Source organism: Melanaphis sacchari, unplaced genomic scaffold (assembly GCF_002803265.2).
Source record: "Melanaphis sacchari strain LSU unplaced genomic scaffold, SCAv2.0 Contig106_pilon_pilon, whole genome shotgun sequence".
In the NCBI taxonomy this organism is placed as follows: Eukaryota; Metazoa; Arthropoda; class Insecta; order Hemiptera; family Aphididae; genus Melanaphis; species Melanaphis sacchari.
Genome location: NW_020270400.1, coordinates 475,299 through 499,693, shown reverse-complemented (window position 1 = coordinate 499,693; position 24,395 = coordinate 475,299). Strand labels below are relative to the sequence as shown.

General features: G+C 26.9%; 1 protein-coding gene across 2 annotated transcripts in view; it reads right to left on the bottom strand.

Annotated features, from left to right (window-relative positions):
• LOC112603338 (ankyrin repeat and fibronectin type-III domain-containing protein 1) overlaps positions 1–24,395 on the bottom strand; it is a 138,428-nt gene that overhangs the window by 38,298 nt on the left and 75,735 nt on the right. Inside the window, exon 1 of one of the 2 annotated variants that reach the window (XM_025351857.1) lies at positions 4,257–4,695. The exons of the other annotated variant lie outside the window; for it this stretch is intronic. Coding sequence (XP_025207642.1) covers positions 4,257–4,317 — 61 coding nt within the window. The 5' untranslated portion in view covers positions 4,318–4,695. Of the gene's footprint in view, positions 1–4,256; positions 4,696–24,395 lie in introns of those variants that run through there. 2 annotated transcript variants of the gene reach the window in all.

Genomic DNA, 24,395 nt, shown 5'->3' with positions numbered 1-24,395 from the left:
ATATATACAAAGATAATTCAAAGAGGTATTCGTAAATTTTAATACGTTTAATATAATAATATCATGTTGTAACAATATATTATGTATTGTATGAAGTGATTTATTATTTACCATCCATCATGTTTTTCAATATATTCCTATATTAATATTTTTTTTTATCACTAATTTATTGTTAGTATTGATTTTAATAAATATCGCTCGTTAACATTATAATTTAATAGTCTTGAATACATTTTTATAGTTTATTTTATACTAAAATAACATTGTATGATGATGAAGAATTATAATGTCTGGCTTTAAAATATTTACATAATTAAATTACAATAATGCGTGACTTAGACATAATATATATTCTTATATTCACATAAGCCATAACGGTTTCATGAAATCTTGGATACCCATATTTTTATTTTAAACATGTAATTGTATAATTAAGTTTCTTGTATAGGCATTTATCATCATTTTTTTCTATAAAGTATAAATTATATACTTTCTGAGATTAAACAGATATTTTTTAAATACATTTTCATGTAACTGTTACACTATATTAAATTTTATTTTAATATTTATTACTTATTAAATTAAATACCTATAGGATAATAATATATATTATATTATTATGATACTTGACGAAGTGACGAACATAAGATGAGTAAGTGTAAATGAAATAAATTTGAACGCTTTCATCACATTAACCATATTCTTATTATATATATTATTATTATTTGTATAAATGAATTACACATTTTAATGTTAAATGTCTATTTGAAAAATTAATTCATTATGTTTTTTTTCAGTGATAACTAAAAATATTCTACACATTTTTTTGACTAATTTAATTGTCTTTCTATTTTTAAGTGTATAATACACAGATAATTTTAGAAAATTCTAATTTTTTAGGAAATATTTCTATTACATAATTGTATAAGAAATTTAATTTCAAAGCAACATTTAAATATAAATTTTTTTTTTTTAAATCTTCTACTTTTTTGAAAAATATAACATAAGTTTTTAATTTCATATCTTAAAGTAGAATATTTTCCGTAGTATTGCAATACATAAAAATTGAATTTCAAACGAAATTTATTAGTTGTAAGTATTTAAAGTTATGATGACCGGAGTAATGACACAAGGGTATCTTTTAAAATAGTAGTTAACTACTCCACTCATTTAAACTTTAAATGATCATAAATTATAATTAATCAATTAAAAACTTGTTCAAAATTTAATTTGTATAGATCAAAATAATATTCTGATTCAAAGTATAAAATTAAAAATTTATAGTGTCATTTACAAATTAAAGCAACTTAAAAAATGATAATGATAAAAATGTAAAAATTTAATTTTCAGTAATATTTGTAAATGACATCAAGTTATGTACAAAATAATATTTTTAAACGAGTTAAAACGTTTCATTTTAAATGAATTACCGAGTACAATATTATAATATTAATAATATATCAATTATATTATTTTTTTATAAATATAATTGATACACTCCCTAAAACAATTCTGTTTAAAACCACTTAGACAGTTCACCTAAAGTGTTCTAAGAATAATAGACTATAAAATTTGTTTAAATTGATATTTTATCACCTCCTATAAGCTGCTTTTCACATATATGTATTATGTAAATAATTATTGAACAACCTATTTCAATACATAGAAATTAACGAGTTTACTAAAAAAAAAAAAAGCTATTAATATGAAGTTTTAAATATATAATATTTTAGAATTTTTAGAATAAAAACTAGATATTTTAATTTAATGCGATTAGTTTTATTTTTTATTTTTCTATATCTTTAATACTAGATAACTTTTTTGTTAACAATTAATACTTATTATACTAATGTATGTGTTTTGAAAATATTTTATTTTTACATCATATTTTAATATATTTTAAAATCAAAATCTAAAAATAGTTCAACTTTTAGTGAATATTTATTTTTTATATATTATTTCAAATTAGTATTATTATTAATAAAAATTGTATTTTCAATAAAAATAAAATGCAATTGTCTTTAAAATTTTGGCATACAACAGCAACTTTTATAATTAAAACTTTAAAAGTTTTCAAATAATTAACCACTATTATTATCCATGTACTTTTAAATATTGGATATCAATATATTTTCGAAAAAATATTAAAAATTCTATGTAAAACGTAAATGCATAGAATACATAACTGCATAGAATAGTTATTATTTAGGTATAAAATCAAACAAATATAAAATGAACCGTTGTAGATCTATGTCAAGTAAGCTATCAATAAAATAAATAGATATTATTTAGTTATGTAACCAATTAATTTAATATTATAAGCTACTTCCCATGAAATGGTGTTTTTGTAAATCACGCTTTGGAATATATTTTATTCACAAAATCAAATCAAATAATAATTTTGAATACATTCGTATTATATACCTTAATAAAACATTAATTATTCATCTTAAGTTAGGGTATCTTTAGGTTAGTGTGCTTTTAATATAATCAAAGAAATTAGTAGACAATGGTAGTTAATCAATGCTTAGATAGCTATCCTACATAGATATTAATACTAAATCAATGTTAATAATAAATAATGCGTACAGTTATACATATATAATATGTATATATAAATGAATAAAATACCATAATATAGGTTTAAAGTCAATAAATATATATTTGTATTGATACATCCTTTAAGGAAATAATATGACCAACGAAATTCGCGTGGATAAAAATAAATAATAAATTTTTATAGTGCATAAAAATATTCAGTTAAAAAAAAAATCGTTAGTTTTGCGCTACATAAATGTTTAATATTATGTTAATACTCGAGTGTCATGGATTCACATACAGTAAGTCTGATAAGACATATAATTTACTGTAGACAACTAGTCAAAAGATTCATCGGTCATAAAATGGTATCCAGGAAAATATTTCGAAGAGAAAATATCCTAGCAAAAATTTTTTAAAGAAGAAAAAAAGTCTGTAATATAAATATTATATACCAACTTTATTAAAATCTAACGTGACATTTCGGTCGTGGAATTGCTTAAAAGTAATCAATACAGGTAATTAATATTGAGTAAAATACACGTACGACAATAAATTGTATTGCTAAAGCTTACGAATGACATAAATTTCTAAAATAGTATACAATACTTTTAAACATGTTTCATTATCGAATAATAATGATCAATATGTGATTTAAAATCTACACGTTAATTTATTATGGACATTAGACATAAATTCTATGACTAAAAGATTTTCATGAAAAAAGATACTACTTGATATTATTTTTCTATAATTTTGACCATGATAATAATAGTAAGTTATTGTTATCAATAATAGAATGTAAAATATATGAAGTGTTCGGAACTCGTGGTAAAAATAGATTAAATTATCTTAACTAAATATTATCAAAGTTTCTATAATACGATTATCAGGTTACCAAAAAATGTGTGGTATGAAATCATTGAAATCGATTATAAAATATATAATTAAGCCTGAATTAAGGGGGGTCCAGGTGGGACTATGGCCCCCGGGCTACAAGACGAGATATTTTTAGTACCCTCTAATTTTGTACCATATACATTAAACATATTTTATAAAATTATGATATTGTAATTATTACTTATTAAATATTATATGTAAAAAAAATATCTTATATTTTCAATCCTTAATGTTTAAAATTATTTATAATTTAAAAATAGAACGCTTAAAACTTCTTAATTTTATTTTAGGGATTTAATATACGTAACTATCGGTGTAATGAGAAGTTTATTTATGATACAATTATTTGTTATAGCAAAAACTAGAAAAAAAATTTAAATTGATTACCTATTCGTACGCATTTTATATTTTAATGTTATATGAAAATATAAATAGTAGGGCCTTTACGAAATTTGGCTCTGGGGCCTCAAAGTTTTTAATCTTAGTAAAAACTTGTACACAATGCTCATTGCATTTTAAAGTAAGAGATATGCAGGATAATGACCAAAGCGTTCAAGGCTTTTTTTTTCCTATACAGTGGATAAAATAACAACCACAAAAACAGACTTCCCAATGACACATAATACGATATCGCGGTTCGGACGGTGGTCGATATATTTTGACGTGTTAGTCCTTAAACATATAACATTTTCGTGGAAAATATTTTCCAGTTACACCTCTATATCCCTCGGAACGCATATCGGTGATAACATCGCGTTGTCATGCGACGTGCAGCGCAATATACCTAAACGTATAGATTTCGTATTTTATGTTTTTACCTTCGATTCTAAACTTGATGAGTCGCTCTTTGACTTGAATCCGAGGCATATAACATATCATCTTTGGTCGCCGGTGCCCGTACACCTCTTTTCCGGGGAAAACATGTACAGTCAACAAACGCGCGCGCCCGGCGCACACACCACGATCACGCGAGCGGCAAAGGCGGCGGCGGCGGCGACATCGCAAAGGCCGCGACGGATGTGCCGGACGTGGTCGCACGACGCACGCGGGGGATGACGACCCGTGGAAGAGACGCGCGCACCGATCGTCGCGGGTGACGGAGTGACCGCGGCGCGACGATAATAATAATATTATTATTATACGGAACCGACGAGAACGAAAAGTGGCGACGGCGGCGGAGACGGAGCGCAGGATCCACGGTAAACCGGTCGGACGAACGTGTACGAAAAGACTGCGTGCGCCGTGCGGAGACGGTGACTGTTGCGACGGCTGCGGCGGCTGCGGCGGTGTCAATAAACTTCAATGTCAAAGAGCACCTGAACCACCACCAACACTGGCGGCGGCGTGACCGCGGTCATCATAGTCGTCACCGTAGATGTATGCCGCGATGCAATGTAATACTGCAGAGACTCCCACCATCACCATCATCTCGGTTACTCATATACCTGGTATCTCTGCTGCTACTACTACTACTACTACCACAGCTACTACTACTACCACTACTACTACTACTACTACTACTTCTACTACTATTACTGCTACTACTATTACTACTACTACTACTACTATTGCTACTACTACTACTACTACTACTACTACTACTACTACTGCTACTACTACTAATATTATATACTAGTGGTGATTCTGCCGTAGCCGCTGGTGCATCAGACGGGGCGGAACAAGTGAATATACTTATTTTCAGTGTATCGCCGCCTATGCGTGTGCGTGAATTCCATTATTATATGATTAGCGTACAAGAAGAGTACTCGAACGTGAGTACACGGGCGTGTGCATGTGCAGTGCGACTGCCGATCGCGGGTCGCGTTCACCACTCGACGATGTGCGTCGACCCAGTTTGTGGTACCTAGATCGAAGACCGCCGGTGTGTGCAAATCGTTGGGTAGATTAAGAGTTTTAGAGTTCTAAAACGAACAGCCTTTTTAAACAAAGCCCTTTGAAATCTCAAATTCCACATAACTGTTTACCATCAAGTATCAAATTCTACAGTGAACTGGGTCTGAGATGTCGCAACTTCAAATATATCTATTATTATTTATGTTTTATTCAAATAATATTCATAAAAAATATTAAAATAATGAATCAATGGTAATACGAAGACGTTTTAAAATTCAAATTTAACTCTTGTCGTAATTCTCGTCACTTATTGTGATATTATGTTACATTTTATCATGCGCTCAACTTTTACGAGTCATAAATTATAATTTTATTATTTTAATCACAAAATTAGTCTCATAAAACTCAATATAATTATTATTATAGATAACAAATTGCATAGATTTTTTTTCTTATTTCTAAAATTTGATTTTATAGGGCTCTAACCATTATAAAACTATTTTTATAGCATTCGGTTTTGTAGGACTCAGCTTTAATTCTCGTCGTCGTTATCCGGTATGGAGAAAAAGCGTTTGCTCGAAGAAAATTATAACACTTACGACGATGACATAGATGAGGGGTCGGGGGGAGAGAGAGGGGGGGGGAGGGAAGCTAGTCCGTGAGAAAGACGACGTGGGACAGAGCGAGAAAGAGAGTAAAAATAAGTATATAATAATAATAATAATATATAACCATGCACCAGCGTATAAAAGTATATAACCGGTTCTACGCCGTGATCGCGGACAACGGTATAATACGCGTGTTCTATTATACAGGACGATTGGATAAACGCGAGCGCGCGTATACCTCTAATCTTTACGCGAACAAAAGGCGACGGCGGCGGCGGTGGCGGATAGACCGGACGACGGCGGCACACATCCGTCGTGGTCCCGCGGCGCTTGTGGGAGAGACCGTCGTCGCCACATCGCCGACGCCGCCTCCTCTTTTCTGCAACCGATTGACCGTGTGGAAACCTGCACCGTCGTCGTTGACGTCAGTTGCTTGCAGCTTGCAGCGGATAGGTTCGCGCGACATCATTAACACTGATGCAACCGTCTTGTCGGTTTTCTGTACGAGCTCCGTCGAGTTTACCGCGTGCACCGTATTTATAAAAAAACGCACGCCGGTTGTCTCCCCCCCTCCCCCTCACACCCGACCGTTGACGAGTGAGAAACGACAATACAACGACGGAAAATTATTCAAATAACACTGTTATGTATCACACTCGTTAATCGTGCACAATAATGATCTAACGATGAGAGATCAAAAATAATATAATAATATGTCGTCGTACTTACTGCAGGACCGGATCGAGACTTTTATGCGTGTTCCTGAGCGTCGAAAAAAGCAGATACTCCTCTTACGAATAATTATTATGTTATTGATTTGATAAGATGACCAACAATAACGCGATTTTTTTTTACAATCATTTGAGATTGACATTTTTACAATGATTAGCGCAAATTATTTTATAGTTGAAAGTTGTAATACTTAATGTTTAGCAATTTAATACGGCCTACGAGTAACCTAGTACCATATGGGTCCCGGTTCTATTAGCGAAATTAAAAATTAAACAGTTAAGTATATAGTTAGGTAAATGCATTTTTATTTTTTTTTATGTGAGCGTTCGAAGTTAACGATTTATATAAATATATAATTGCAAGTTTCAAAAATTAAAACTTAGTGCATTTCAAAACATTTGTTGAGCCCTTTGTTTTAGTTGAATTTGGTTTTGGGTACTTGTTTATATTGTTTATCGGTTAATCCGGCTCTCTAAATACATGTATATGTATATTGTACAATTATTTATGTTTCAGTATTTGTGGGCAACATAATATATTGAAAAGGTATGCGAATTACTCTTCCGAGAAATATTGATACGCGCGCATCAAATCAATTACAAGAATACGAGATATCGCATTGTATTTTGATGAATACGATGACGTACTGTGCATACAACCTATACAATATAAAAATGGATATAGCCTTAACATAAGGCCAAATTCTATACTTATGCTTTAGTAAAGTAAATTTAGAACGATTTCAGCTTATAAATATAATGGTAAAACGTATAATAATTATAATTTTATCGAGATAAAAATCATAGCATAATAATAATATCGCTACATTTATTTTTAAGGTCAAAATCATTCTCGAATATTTTGCATTTACGATTAAAGTATACGAGTAGAATTCCCATTCCATATCACAACTTTTAGATTAGATCCCTTATTTATAATATCATAACGAGCGATTTGAGTACTTGATGTCGAATGTAAATAGCAGTACCTACCTGTCGATAATATCGATGCATTAAGGGTAATACATATTATCTGTAATGATAATACTAAGATTTCATTGAATATAAGGTTAATTAATAATTTATTATACTTTTCACAAACTTCTTTGGTTTTAATAATTATTATTAAATAATAACAATAACCAAGTTTTAAGCATAAAAGAACATTACATTAATGCAGTTGCGTGGTTTAACACAATTGTACATGATATAAATTACGACATATAAAAATAATTATTAACCCTTTGGCTTGATACATATTTTCTAATGATCAAAATATGAAAGAAACCATGCTATGTTTAACCATTAACGATAAATATGACGTAATCTTTTTTAAATAATTTATAATACAAAACTCTGACTGTTAATTCGATTCAGTGGACCCCAGTGTCAAAGTTTGATGATAATAAAATTATAACAATAGTATGTTGTTCACAATAGAAATAATAAAAACTAATTTTCGAACTAATAATTTTTGAACTTATATTAATATTAGAAATATATGCCACGCTATTTGAAGATTTGTTATCCATGTCCGTGTGTTATAATCATAAATTATAATACAGCAGGGTGAATATTTAATAGGTAGGTACTTTTCCACAGCCGATATAAGAATTTTGATTTAAAATTTAAGTAAATCGGCCTTTTGACTTAATTTTATAATAAAAGAGTAATAAACATATTTATTTGTGAATTCAAGATTACATCATTTGATTACTGATTATACCTTCAATTTGAAATAATCAATAAGAATTTGAATATTTGTAATTTAGTATTTTAATCAGATAAATAAAAAGTTCAAAAGATATTTATCTACAAAAAAAAAAAAAAAATTAACTTATAATATTAGTTTATAGTATTACCATAGTTGTACGTGAAAAATATATATTTATTTTACTAAGTCAAACATAATATTATTGTAATAAACTATATTATTATATTAAGTTTAGTTACAAAAAACGTTCCTTGTAAATCAAAATATATTTAATTTTAAAGTATAATATAATAAATATAGTTCAATGAACAACAATTTTTGTTTATCAATTTTTATAAAAATGAATAAGTTGAGGTTAATACTCATGCACGTATATTTGTAAAAAGCAATATTTTAAATTTTTTTAGAATTAAATATATCCATAAGTATTAGAATATAAATACTAAAAAATTATTATCATTATTAGTTATTTTTGAAAATGTTTTTGAGTCAGTGCGTGTAGCGTTACTAATTAACAAAGACAAATGCGATGGATACATAAATGCTTACTCAACAATATCCTAGACATATTTTTTAAATCAGAAGAGGTTCGGGTCAGACGCATTACAAACCAAATGTTTCATTTTTACGGTTACATAAGACCAAAGTTATTTATCATAATCTAGCGATCAGCTACGGGTTACCAGTCATTTTAAAATTATTTGATATTTTTTACTTTCAATATAAATTGAATTTAATACTTATATTTGTGGGTATTTAATTTTCACAGATAAAATATCATAACTAGGACTAGAGTTTTCATGCTTTAAAAATATATAAAACTGCTAAAATATGTTGAAAATAAAAATTTTACTTTTTAATAAAAAACTAAAAATTATTAATTAATTATTAAATAAGGCATTTTAAATTTAAATTTCATAAATATAAACTGTATCTAATCTGAATATTATAGTAACTTTGTTAACACAAGACAAAAACGTATACGATACAAAAAGAGAATTGACATTAACTGACCGTATTCGGCGTATTCGTTATCGACCGATTTTGTGTTTTTCACAACACACGAATTATTGGGAAAACACGCGATAGATAGATTATTCAATTATTTATATTTAATTATTTTAATCTATTTTTTTTTCAATTTTTAGGAAATTAATATTAAATATTATATAGTACGTATAAAATATTATTCTTTATGTCACATATTGTTTATAATTTTTTTTTTTTTTTAGTAAAATATGTGAAATACGTACTTAAAATACAAATATAACAAAATAATAAGTACTTAAATGGGAAAATGAGCTGAATATACAAAATATGCAAAATAAAAATGATTGTTTTAAACTTCTAATATTATGAAACAAATTTCTATATTATCCAACTATATTTTGAATGATTATTGAAAAACATGCAAACTCCTATAAATTTCTAGCCCTAATCATAACACATTACAGACTGCAATACTCTGTTTATAGCTAGTATATATATATATATATATTTATTTATAAACAAGTATACCTATTTAAAATTTAAGTTTTAGCATGGAAAAGAATTACATACAATGAATATTAATTTGCATAGGGTATAGTCTTGGGAGTTAGTTAAAAATATACATCCACCACCATTATAATTTTGTTGTTGTTATTCAAGTCATATATAATACCTATGTCCTATAGACCCTAATAAATATAAACCATACACACCAAATACATGTAGCGTTATAAATATTATTTTGGCCGATGACGGTTTATAATTAGATGGTTTAGGGTACGAATTCGGCTGGTTGAAAGACATGTATCTATTATATGTCATGTAATCCTACTACTTTTTTTGTGGTTTTATGAATAAAAATATTATCTTATGGTAACAAAAATTGAAAAAAAATAAATAAAGATTAATGAAGAATTTAATACTGTGAATTAGCAATACTCAAAAAACCGATAATATTCCAGTATAAATAATTGGTTTAAACGCGTTGCAATTTTTCAACATGGATTTTTTTTTTCAACTGGTCTAAACGTTCTTAACCGGTACAGGTAGGTAGGAAATATCTATACAACAACAATAAACAGCTTTACTGTTGTCGCCTGAAACGCTCTGTACAATATTTGTAGTGACGTAGACGCATTGCAGGCGGTTGTACAAAAGAGATATCCGTCTAGACGTCCTCCGCCTTCACCTACTTGTATGCATAATATATACCTATGCAGTTCGTCCAGACGTAGTGTGTTTGTGCGTGTGTTTGTGTGCGCATGTGCATGTATGTGTTTGGTAGATATCTTGGATCAGGGGTCATCGCGCCCGAATCCGTTTATTTTACGTATATGTGTGTACAAAAAAAAAAAAAAAAAAATCATAAATAAACGTACACACAAGTCGAAAGAAATTCATCTTCCAAATGACTGACGGATCTCGTACGGTAGAACTTGTCGCCTGAGGACTCATCTGGGTCACACGCGATTCGGGGGGAACACCGCGACGGTAGTAACTAGTAACGCGTGGGTAATGTTATTATACATAGGTATAGGCACACACACTATTTCCAATTTTACTTCAAATACGTTTACATTATAACATATTTCAATCGTGTTCGTTAAATATTACGTTTATATTTAATGTTAAATCTAAATCTCACGATAAATCGAATTGTTCGAATGCGGCTTTTTGATTATTTTTAAATTATATAGATAGAGATTTTTTTCATTCGACCAAAAAAAAAAAAAAATAAATAAATAAATAAAAATAAAAGTAAAATATAATAAAAATATTTTGAAATCTTTACACAAAAGAAGTATAATAGTTCTCTTGTAACTCGGCTAAATATAATAAAATACAGAATACCCATAATTTATATATTTTTTCTTTATTACTTGTCAATTATAATTTTAATGTGTATTATTATACCTAAATTCTGAAGGATAACAAATAATGGAAACCATTTTTTTTTAACATTTATTCGTAAAATTTTATGTTTTTTTTTTTTTATATATATATATTTTGATTTTAAGGTGTTTGTAAAAATGAAAAATAAATAATTGGTATCAATCTAAAAACCCACTTTAAAAATATCGTACATAAAGTTTACTTAAAAAAAAATAATGATAAAGTATGGAAATTTGTTGATTTATAGCTTTGTAGGATGCTATAAAAACACATTGAACTATACAAAATATTATTATTAATTGTAAGAAATAATTTAACCGATATTTTAAATTTTAAATAACTCACATCATAACATTATAATAAAATATTTAGAAAAATACATGAATTACGTCTATGCCTTTGAGGATGCATTGAAACGATTTATCGAAAATACATACTATTCCTGATATTCTATATATGTACCCTACTTATCTTTCCACTTTATATATAATAAATATTATTCTTATAAATGGGATAAATACTTAAATGTGCATTATTTAAAATTGATGCAATAAAAAATCAATAATTGTTCAATATTTTAAATATACGATGGCAAAACAAAGTCATAAATCTCTAGAAATGTAGATGTATTAAAAAAAAAATGCTTTATTACATCGAACTAACTAAAAACTTTTTTTATTCGTATGTTTTAAAATAAAACAATAAAAGAAATCGAATTATGTATATTATGGTAAGAACGAGGAAAGAACATTTTTCAGTTAAAATTCACAAGTATTTCCATTCCAAAGCGTATAGATTTATATTATATAGCATTTACATTAGAGAGAATACAACGGAATTGTACCTTGACATATTATCATCATGAACAAGTTATTTGTCCATGATAATATTTTAATACATCAACCATTGTTAAAAGGTATTTTACGATTTTTATACTGCATCAGCTATTTATGTAGGTAATACTCGTAGAAACAGGATTGATTTTTGATGATTTTATTACAATTTTAGTAGACAATATCATCAAATAATATAAACAAGTTAAATTTAACTACATAATGATGATGTTACCTTTGATGATCAGCTATGAATGATATAGCTATGAGATGGGTCAGGAACTCTAATATATTGGATGTTGTAAAAAAGTATTCATATAATTTTAAAATTATATGAATTTCAAAATAGTTATTTATTTTGTTTGCAGTTGATTTCTACTATTTTTTTGTTGCAATAAACCTATTTATTATTGTTATATTCATCTAACTTGAAATTTTTCATCTAAATAATATCTAATTGATTGATCAAAATATAATAAACAATTTAATAATCGAGAAAATGAAATAGATATGTTTGTTTTCTAAATAATAAACCTTAATTGACGCCTTCAGACGTATTATTCACTCATAATAATATTGAAAGTTGTTCATGGGTTCACGGCAATTTGACTAGATATATAGTATATTATCCTATATACACATACCAGTCGGGTTCGAGATGTCCAGTCTATTTTTATGTTGTTAATATATTCGTGTTCCTTAAAGCTGAACTATTTTTTCACTTAATTGTAGGTTATACAATATCATTAAACAACATTATGTAAAAGTAATAGTCACAGAAATAGTATTTTAGCAAAGTAGGTTTTAAATAGTTTTGCAAATATCTGGTTAGATGGACCAAATTTAAAACTAAATATAAACCAATTATGAAATCACGATGAGGCCGCGTTCACGAGTGTCAGTAATAATAATTAATGTTATATAAATAAATATAACCTTCCAGTATAATTTTCACATGCTGTCTCATACGAGTAATGCATTTGACTCGGAATAATTTAATTTGACAAACTAACCCACTAACAAACCAATTTATGCTAGACCAAAAAAACTGAATTTTAAACGAAAACGTTGAATTTTTTTGCAACCCTTCGTGTAGTCAGTCTCTAAGTGCGTGTAATTGCATTACACAGTCGTATATGTACAGATGAATGCGCAATGTTTAGCAAGCCATAAAACATTTCGCAATCTAACCTGGAAAATTATAAAGTATATCGAAAGAATTTATCACACACACATACGTATGGAGCAGCACTTAATAAACATTATAAGGTATAACATACTATTATACTTACATTATATTATAGACTTTAGTTTATAGTATAAACCTACAGTGCGTACCTACGCCAACATAATATTATAAAATCCCGTCGGAAATTAACCTTTTCACCCGTTGAAATTGCGGCGCCCGAGTACGTGTAAAACTCGTTGTGTGTATACCTACGTTTTAATTGTTCGCTTCGAGCGAAATATCCACTCGAATCCCCCTTTTGGCCAGTATAAACGCGTCGTGTCGTGCCCACGCAAATATCTATATCTATTATACACATCAACACGTACGTATTTTTACGTAGGTACCTATACATACACAATATACACGCGTATACATATATACATATATGCCTAATATATACCGTATTATACCTATATATATACATATTATTTATATCTGTACTTTTTACCCGCAGTGTATATTTAATAATATATAAATACATAATAATAATAATAATAATAATATTAAAACGGTCCATTAGATCTCTCGCGTCACGGTCACACGCGCGCGAGTCCTCTCGCGGTGGACCCAACGGCTCGTGCGCACCAGCTGTTGCAATTGCTCAAGCTGCAGCCTGCAAGTACTGCAGTGTATAATATTATTATATACGTATATATGCTAGGTACTCTGTAAGCGTATTATATTATTGTAATATGCATCGGGTTTATTATACACAGCACACATAAATTATACGGAGATACGTATAAATTATTATAATATGTAATAATATTATTATTATTGTGATACGTGCGTCTATATACGACTTGGTCGGGACGTCAATGGCACCGTAAACGGCGATCGGTCAGACGACGAGTTGTGCAATTTCATCGCAGCGGAATGGTAGTATAATAATAATACTACTACTAATAATAATAATCGTCTTCGCCTGCACGCGGTGCGCGCACGTTCCGTCGTGGACTGCGCGCTATACGCGAGCGTCGAACCTTTTGTCGCCGAGCCGAGCCGGATTTCTCTGTAGTAACATAAAATTATAGTAATTGTCCTTATATATATATTAATATAATTTAATGTTCCTCGTCGTATCACATCGTCATCATACAACGCGTCGGTCTATAATAATAATAATAATAGTTATACGTATTTTTCAAAGCGTCGGGGTCGAGTATGCGACTTGAGTCTGGGGGTAGCACTGTGCGCGGACTGTAGAGACAATGCGATTTATTATATTATATATATAAATATAAACATCGGCGACAGAGAAGGCAGAGGAGGCTTGTATGAGAGAGTGCAGTGTAGCGACGAGGAGAAGGCGTGCAGGGGACCTAGCGCGCGCGTATTCGCGATCGATCGCCCCCGGGGACCCCGCACGCGCTTATGTGCGACAAAAACCAGTTTCCTTGGTGATCGGAACGTCACCGTCGCCGCCGCGACAACCGACACGCACACGCACACACGATCTTCTGTATTTAAAGTGGAAACATTAAATTAAAAAAAAAAAAAACCGAAGAAAACGGGCACACCGGACGCCAATCAACGGACATTATTTTCACAAAGAGGAAGGAAAAAAAACACTATACTTAAGACCCAATCCGGTTGCATTGTGTGTGTGCATACGGCTGCTGCTGTTGCTGTACCAGACATTCCTCTGGACGCACTGGTTATAACTTATAACGTCCGCCACCGCCGTTGTAGCAGTGCGTCGCGCGCGACGACAAAAAAAAAAAAATGCAAAATACGGGGGGGTCGGGGTAACTACCCGGATTCTCACGGCATAGTGGTTCGGACCCCTCCTCACCAATTCCAATACCCCCGAGGCGCGTTCGGGTGAAACGATTATTGCTATTATTATTATCATCATCATTATAATATACTAATGCTGCAAAGTACACGATTAGCACACGGGATGCCAGCAATATTGCTTATAAAGTTATAACATTATTAATTGTAATAATAATATTTTCGATGGTGCGCGTATGTAATATTTGTATTAATATACATAATAATATATATATTTAGCAAGCGCATACATCCATCTAACCCAATCTATTTTAATTTTTAAGCGATGATCAATGTATGTGGGAGTCTATATGTTTAGGCACATGATATTTTTCGCAAAATTAAATTCAACCATCCGACAATATTATTATTTATTATACGATGTCATAGATTCCCTGAGAAGTGAGGTATTTAATGTATTATTGATTTTTGTTATATGTGATTTGTTATGCGGTTAAAGGACGCTCTTATAAAGTTTTGTATAATACATTTATAATACTTTATACTCGTACATTGGAATTCCAGTTTCGATAATACTCAAAAGAAGTCATTTTTTGATTATTTCAACATTTTTTCGAAGCGTAAAAACTGTCTAAAAAATGTCAACAAGCGTGGTTTTAAAAGTACTCACTTTTTGAGTGTAATGATTTATTATCCCGTTCATATTTTAATAACACAACACACCAACACACCAAAATTCTGCATTTAAGCGGGCCAACCGAGTACCTAACACCCTCAGATTCAGTTTGAGTTTATTTAAATTTTAATATTTATAATTAAAAATAAGGTAATCTTCATTGAGCTAGGATAAATTAGAGCGTTAAAGTCTTTATGTTTGTTTCATGATTTTTGAAATATGTTAAAAAACTAGGTACACGTGAAAGATAACGTTTTCACCTCGATTTAGGGTAGAATTAAATGTCTGGCTTTATCTTCCATTGATTTTACTATTTGGAAGCAAATAATCGTGTATGACACTTTTCATGTCATGTTATTTAATACTGTATGTACCTAATGTAATCTAAGGTCTACCAATGAGTAATGATGAAGTGAATGAGAAAGAAAAACGAACATTTATGATGGAAAAGATCACACTTGTTATGATGTTTACGATCAAACAGTATAATTTTTCACCTTTCTGTATTAATTTTATTATTTTTGAGTTCAAGGATTATGTTTAACGTGAAAATTGCACAATAATTAAATCACAACATGTGGGTATAATATATATTGTAATATATATAAACGTATAAACGAGTGTGTATCGACCGTTTAATGAGAATCGATAGCCGATTGGTTTACATACCGGTTTGAATTCAAAACGTCTGGTCACAGACGTCTACTATAGTTTTAAATTTTGTCCGCCCTGACCTAAATTATTTAGGTTACACGGTACTCACAGTTGAACGACTTTTGGTTTTTTTCTTAACGAAAATTTAAGAGAAATTACTGTTTGCGGATGTTTTTAATTATTTCCTTTTTAAGGTCAACGATTGGTACTTTGTATTCTTAACAAAGGAATTCATTGTTTTATAGACGGAGTGCATGGTAAATCCCACGGGTGTCGAAACCCTGCAATATTTCGAGATATTAAAAGTTTAGATGGATTTAAATAAATATTATAATAATACTAATGTTTACATTAGTATTATGAGTTAAAATTTTAATATTAAAATTAATTATAAAAATACTTATTCCAATCTTTTGACCACAATCGATGTTCAATGATCTATTAGCCAATTGATTTATTATTAGAGAGAGGCATTTATTTTGTTTGATTTTCCATTGATTGAGCTCGATTATTATTTTCTAATAATTATTTTGCTATTTCAAAAAAATGTACAAATTAGTAAAATCGTATACATATTATTATAAAACATTAATTATGTATTTTAAATGTCTGATATTATAATAGTACATACATAATGATGTCACCAATTGTATCAGAATTTTTTTATTTTTGTTAATCTATCAAACTTTTATGGTATATTTATTAAATTACCTTACCTAATGAAATCTACTTATTCTGAATTTTATATAAATACAAGGTACATTAGCTATATTAACTACAAACCAAATGTATAAAAACCATAATTCTTAAATTATACACAATTGTATAATATATTGTATTCATGTATAATATTATATAATGTGTCAATTATCAACATTTTGATTACTTAATATATATAACATATTATAGAATAACGTTATTGTTGTTATGTTATAAAAATAGTATTACAAGTATATAGTGAGTTATTGATAATTGTTAAAAAAATATGAAATAAAAACTTCACATATTAAGTAACAATAAAATTTGTTAAACGTTTTAGGTTCTGAGCTGAGTGATGAATGTGTTGATTTTAAAATGATTTGCATATATTTTTGGTGTTTATATTCACAATAAGTATAGATGAAAGAATAATTCAATTCAATCTTCAAATTTAAGGGTTGTTTTTTTAACAGAAAATTAGATTTATTTTGTTTTTTTTGAGAGGTTAAATATTAAAATTCTTAGTATTTTTCAAAATAAGAGAAAACGGAAATTTTTATACAAAAATAATTTTTGAAAAAATTGATTTTATTGTATTTTTTTGTTTTTACATAGTTAATCATATACAAATAGTTGTATAGATATTTTAAATTTTCACTAAATGTTTGTATGATCAATTTTATCAGTATAATATAATTTTCAAAATATTTTAACTCTTTTTAAACTATTTTAAACGTATACAATTTTTCATTATTTTAGTTTTTTTTATAAACGCCGATAAAACATTACTGTCAGCAAAAATACTTGAATTTTTAGTCACAATATTTTTTTATAGGCGTTTAAATTTTCAACAATATTTAATTATTTTTAGTTAGAAATTCATGAAAAAAAAAAAATGTTTAATTTTTTTATTTAATATATGAGAATTTAATACAGGGTTTCACATAAGTTTTTGATTCATATAATAATCAAAAATAAGTTTATTTTGAAATAGCTAGAACAAAATAAATTAATAGATGACGATTTATAAAATGTAAAATTATTAAGATTGCTCATAAGTAGTTGATATTGAAATCAAATAATCTAGAAATATATACTTTTTAAATTTTGACGAAATTATATATTTTTAAACAATAAATAACGATGTTAATTATTTTGTTTTAATACAAAAATATTGTTCGTGAGAAATTAAAATTTTTATGTTTATTATGAATTTTATTATATGTTATGGCATCATTTAAAAATATATATATTAATTTTAACATATTACCTATGATATAGGTTCTATGTATACCTACCATATATCACAGTACAGTTTTATGATAAAGTGGTATTGACTCAAAAGTTAATTACAAAAATATAATGCGGTATAACTATATGTTATAATAATGATTAAATATTAATAATATGATAAACATATTTTTTTATATAAATTACGTAAATCAATCTACTCTAATATTAAGTACCTACTAATAAAATAAATTACCTAATACCGTCTCCATTCAGAATCGTTTTTCATGTGCAATAATTTAATATTAAATACAAAAGAAATGCAAAACACGTAATGACAGCTGAAGCCTGTATGTACGCGATTCGAGATGTTTAATATCAACATGTTTTCGGACGCGGCAGCCGGATATGACGGTGACGTGCTGAAGTTAATGACAAAAACGGTACACGCAAAGTCAACAGGAGCAGCAAAACAATCTCGACACGATCATTATAGGTCATTCGTCTCGGCACTGGGGAGTAGATTTCTCGAGGTTGGCAAAAGATTGTGCTGCAGTTGATGCAATTAATGAGAGTAATGTACTGAAAGGTACCGCAATGTGGTGAGCTTGAGTGACTGTGAGACGACGACGAGCAGGGAAGAGACGAGAGACGCCCGAGAGGATGCTGACTGGTGGCATCGATCAATGCAAAAATCTGTGACTATTATGCAGTGATATATTTGAACCTTGTGATATTGACAAGTAGGGTTTGGAAGTTATTCCATTTGTATGCTTTTTTGGGCTATTAGATTTATTACTAAGTAAACTAGAAATTAACTTCTTGACGCTATGAAAAAAATATTAATAGTTTATAATGCATTTTTTGCATATTTAGTGATTTTGTAGTTTTAAGAAAATATTTTTTAATCTTATACTATTTATTTAAAGCATATCTGATAATTATTTATGATATATTTGTAATATACATTGACAATTTTATAATAAAAAAAATACATAATAATTTATATTTATTTTGAAAGTTTTCACTAGGTATTATTGTATTGTGTTTTTCATATTCCTAGTTGATATAAAATGTTCCATTTTTATTAATAAATATATACCTAGTAAAAATAATAAAATAAAAAAATATTTTTTAATTCAATATTTTTACTTCTAAAAATTATGAGTAGAAAAATAATGAGTGCATATTTTTAAAGCATATCTGTGCTTAAGCGTATAAGTGAGTGTATACTTTATACTTTTTAAGAGAATTAATTTCGGAGCTCTATAACCAAAAACCTAATAACCAATTTAATATTTTAAATTATTAATCAAAGATCTTAATCTATTATTGTATATTTTATTTTTTTGTATAATGCCTATGTGAATTTTTATTTATTCAAAGTTTTTATACTATTAACTGTTTTTATAAAAAAAATGTATTATTTATGTTTTTGTAATTAATTATATATATATTTTTTTAAATTTTTTTTTATATTATGTATTAAGAGCATAAAAATTTGTATCATATTATTATGTAAAAAATAAAAATAAATTGTTTACAACACTTGTATATTCAATTGACTGGTAAAAACATATAGCAATTAAAATGAGATAATTCTATAATAATATATACTATGAGTATTATCGTATTACAATATATTCATTGTTTCAATTGCGACGACAGTATTTAATTAAATTTTGAAAAAGTTTGAAATAAAAACAAGATTTAGTGTGTGTCTTTTTAAGGATATATTGTCGTTATTTTCGATGTAAAAACCGGTTGGTTGAAACTTGAAATCACTGACCATAGTAATATTGGGAATGACTTTAAACCACATAACTTACAAGTAAATATGCATTATAATTTAATTATTTTATCATAATTCGATGATATATTAGGCACACTACGGTATTACTATGGTCTATGGATGAATATAATGTAAAATTATTTAAGCATAAAAATATTTTTTTAAGGTTATATTTGTTCTGTTATTATATACATATTATTATGTATAAATTGTAAAAATTTATAAAATAATTACAATGCGCACAATTTAATAATAATTATTAGTTTTATAATAAATACACAGATAAGTAATTAAAATTGTTTATAAAAACATTTTTATCTTTATAAATTAATAATGAATTTAACGTCAATCAATGCGATAACAATTAAATCATCCTTGCTATTATTTAATTTAGTATGTTTTCAGTTAATTAAGGGTTGTTAACCGAATGTAAAGAAAAATCTTATATTATATTTTATTTCTATAGTTCCATTTTTAGTATACGTTTTTATTAATTAGTTTAGCATATTTTAAGTCATTTATACATCTTTTTTTTTGTTTCCAAGTAAACACATTTAAAAATCTCTTTCCAAATCTTATTTCCAATACTCCGTAATTCTTTTGGGATAATATGACGCGCCCTTAGAAACTGTTTTAGTCTTGTAAATGTCGACTTTAATAAAGACAATTTTAACGTGTAATAAATTATCTATAATGAATTCTATAAATTTAAATTTCATAAAATGTATATAAAATCAATTTTACTAACTCTGACGGTTTTACTGAGCATTTAATTTTAATTGTACTTAAAATTCTATAAACCTGTAAATGTTAATTTTAATCAATCAATTTCATCAAACATTTCAGACATCAGCACTTACATAATTGCAATTGTATTAACGTATACCAAATGAACATAATCCGTTAAATTATTAATTTTGTGTTATTTATTTAATTTTATAAACAATGCATAATTTTCAATTATTTGTTTACCTGGTAAAAAATATGTACAGTATAATTTTTTCAATATTTTTTTAATTATATTGACAATAGTAAAATAACGACATGTTTATTAATAATTTGATTAAAAATGTTTAAAACCTTTAATACTTGATTAATACATTTAAATCATAGAAGAATTAATGTGTCTATATAAAATATGAACTCTAAAATGTATAACATATAATTTAATTTCTCATATATATGTTTAACATCCGTGTAGAATTTATTTTTACAAAAAAAAATATGTTTCATAATTATAATAAACGTAGTTTGTTGTTACCTGATAATTTTTTTTTCACAATTCCAACAATACCATTGTTAAACATATTATCAAATGACAACGCCCTACGATGCTATGAACTATTAAGTAAAAAAATATTTAATTAAATAAAATTAAAAGTTGAATAACACAGAAACTCTTAATGTAAATTTACTACTTACATTTATACATAATAAATAATTGATGTGTATTATGGTTTATTATGTATTTTACTGATTATAGGATTAATTTGCTGTATTATAATAATTTGAATGTACAGTTATTAAATATATTTAAAGTATTTAAACCTAAAAAAAGTTCTTATTAAGTTCAAATATGTTTAAAAAACTCGTGTTCTATAATTATTTAAATTGAATAAATTAAAAATAAACAGATCATTTAGTACTTACTAAATGTTGTAAAGTATGTGGCATTTATTCACTTGATGAGATTTTGAAACAAAAATGTTAAATTATTATAGTAATTGAGTCGAAAAAAACTGTTATGTATATTTACGTAACTTTTTGTTTTGTACAAAAATGCAAATATTGAGGTTTAAAAAATGACTTAGTAAATCTTTACACTATTATATAAGTTTTTAAAAGCTATAAAGTTTTTAGACGCAAAAAACCATGGTAAACAATTTTTATAAAAAACTTTTTAAGTTGAAAATAAAAGTTTATTAATTTATATCAGATTTTTGAATAACTAATAATTATATAAGTAATTATTTAATATTTTTATACGCACCAATAATTATAATTAAATAATTATATTTTAAAATATAGGTATTATGTATAGTATACATTGTATACATAATAAAAAACATTCAAATAAAATTAATTTAATTATTATATCATCATCGATAAATATATTTTGGTATAATAATAAAAAAATAATAAATTATTTCATTATTTTGGTTAGTTATAGAAACATGAATATTTTTTCATTACTGTGCAACATAATACGCATTATGCATTTTACTTGGGTACTCATAATCGCTTCATATTATTTCTGCATTAAATATTTTCAGGCAAGTTTTGGGCATGTAGGCACTATTCTTAAAATAATATTTCGTTTAGGTAAAATAACAATAATAATATATTTTTGATGATGTTAAGGATGTTAAGGTTGAACACTGATCACAAAATATGTTTTTATAATAAAATAACACCCACGTTTGGTTTATAATATATAAGACACGAGTGTCTCAAATGTAGTAACAAAAGATATCAAAATAAAAATTTTTTAGAAAAAGCAGTACATATTTAGAAATTCTTCAATCACTTTTTTTTGTTAATATTTATTTTCTAATAAATAGATCAATATTGCGTTAATAATTACATTTACTATAAATTATAATACATTAATTAATATATATATGAATAAAGCTGCGCAGATTTATTGGTTTCTGAAATATTATAATCTTGTTTTTATTACTATCGATATCAAAATGATAATCAGCATTGAATTTTTTGGATGAACTAATATTTTAAAGAAAATGGGGTCAAATTGCCTAGCAAGGAAATGAAAATCTGAAGAATATAATAGCAGTAATCAAATCTATAGTATGTAATAAGTACTAATTATAACGTACCTATATAGATAGTTATAATATTTCGGTTTCATAAATCATTTTAGACAATACGTCAAAATGTAGTGATTACTGTCGTGTAATAATTACATTTTTAGAACTGCATCCTGTGTACTATATTCCGAGAATTATATATAAATATTTAATGTAAGTATCATATTTAGTTGTAGATTAAGTTTCATATGTATAGGTGTATTATGATTTATGCTAATACATATAGAAATAAATACATCGATCATTTAATAAATCTTAATCAAGACTTAGGTATTAAGTAAAAATTAAATTAATATGTCTATCTATTAAATGGAAATTAAATAAGTGAAAATTGCAAGACTTTAGGTATATTAATTTTTTACTGCAATTTAACAAATAAATCGATTTATTATAAGACTATAGTATCTATCCTATCCTAAAACATATAGTATATGTGTATAAGAACACATGATAAATATTAAAAATAAATTTAATACTTTTAAAGTTTTTTACTAAAATATTATTTTAAATTATCTTTAATCTATACTGTTAATAACGCTTCATACTTTGCCTTTAAGTTACACCTTCACAATAACATTGGTATTAATTCAATTTGGAATAAAACTGAAATTTTTACACAAATAGTTTTTCTTTTATGAATACATCACAAACTACTCATAAATGGCTTATATATCCTTTTTGCATTCCCTGAAACTTCTCGTGGCTGATAAAAAAAAAAAAAAAAAAAAAAAATCAATGTTGTAATTTATTTTTACTTACTTACTTTTTTTATTATTGAATTCTAATTAATTCCAAGTTAAGTGCCACTAATTTTCTTATTCGTGTAACCCCTATTTATGGAGTTTTCTTCTATCTTAGCACATCTACATATTATGCATAAATTATCTATGTAGACTGTATATTTTATTCTTAAAAATTATATTGAGAGAGTTTTCATAATTGATTATTAATTAATTATTTATAAGCCCTGCTTGTTTAAATTATACCATAACTAATTATGCAATCAATTATTACTATCTAGTAGTATTAGTATTTCATATAAAATAACTTTTTATCGATTAAAGAATATTCTATTTTTCTTACAGTTGATAAGTAACTTTATTTTATTATATCGATTAAGCATAATATGTTATGAATCGATTAAAACAAAAGCTGATAATAAATTTTAGACCTCAAATAATAACACATACGTAAAATGTCCGTATTATAATATTACATTTTCATGAGTTTTGATTTATTTTTTATTATTATTTTTAAAAATAATTAATATGCTAATAAAATAATCTAACTATCAATTATTTTTCTTTTGCAAACAATTTAGAATTAATTTTGAAGTACGTAAACCTGTAAAAAAAAAAACAAATTTATTCTATTTGTAATCTAAGCTGGCATATTTTATAAATATAATAAATATATAAATATATATACCTATATATGCATTTTTCAAGATATAAAAAGTTTTAAAATTTAATCTTTTTGGCAGGGTA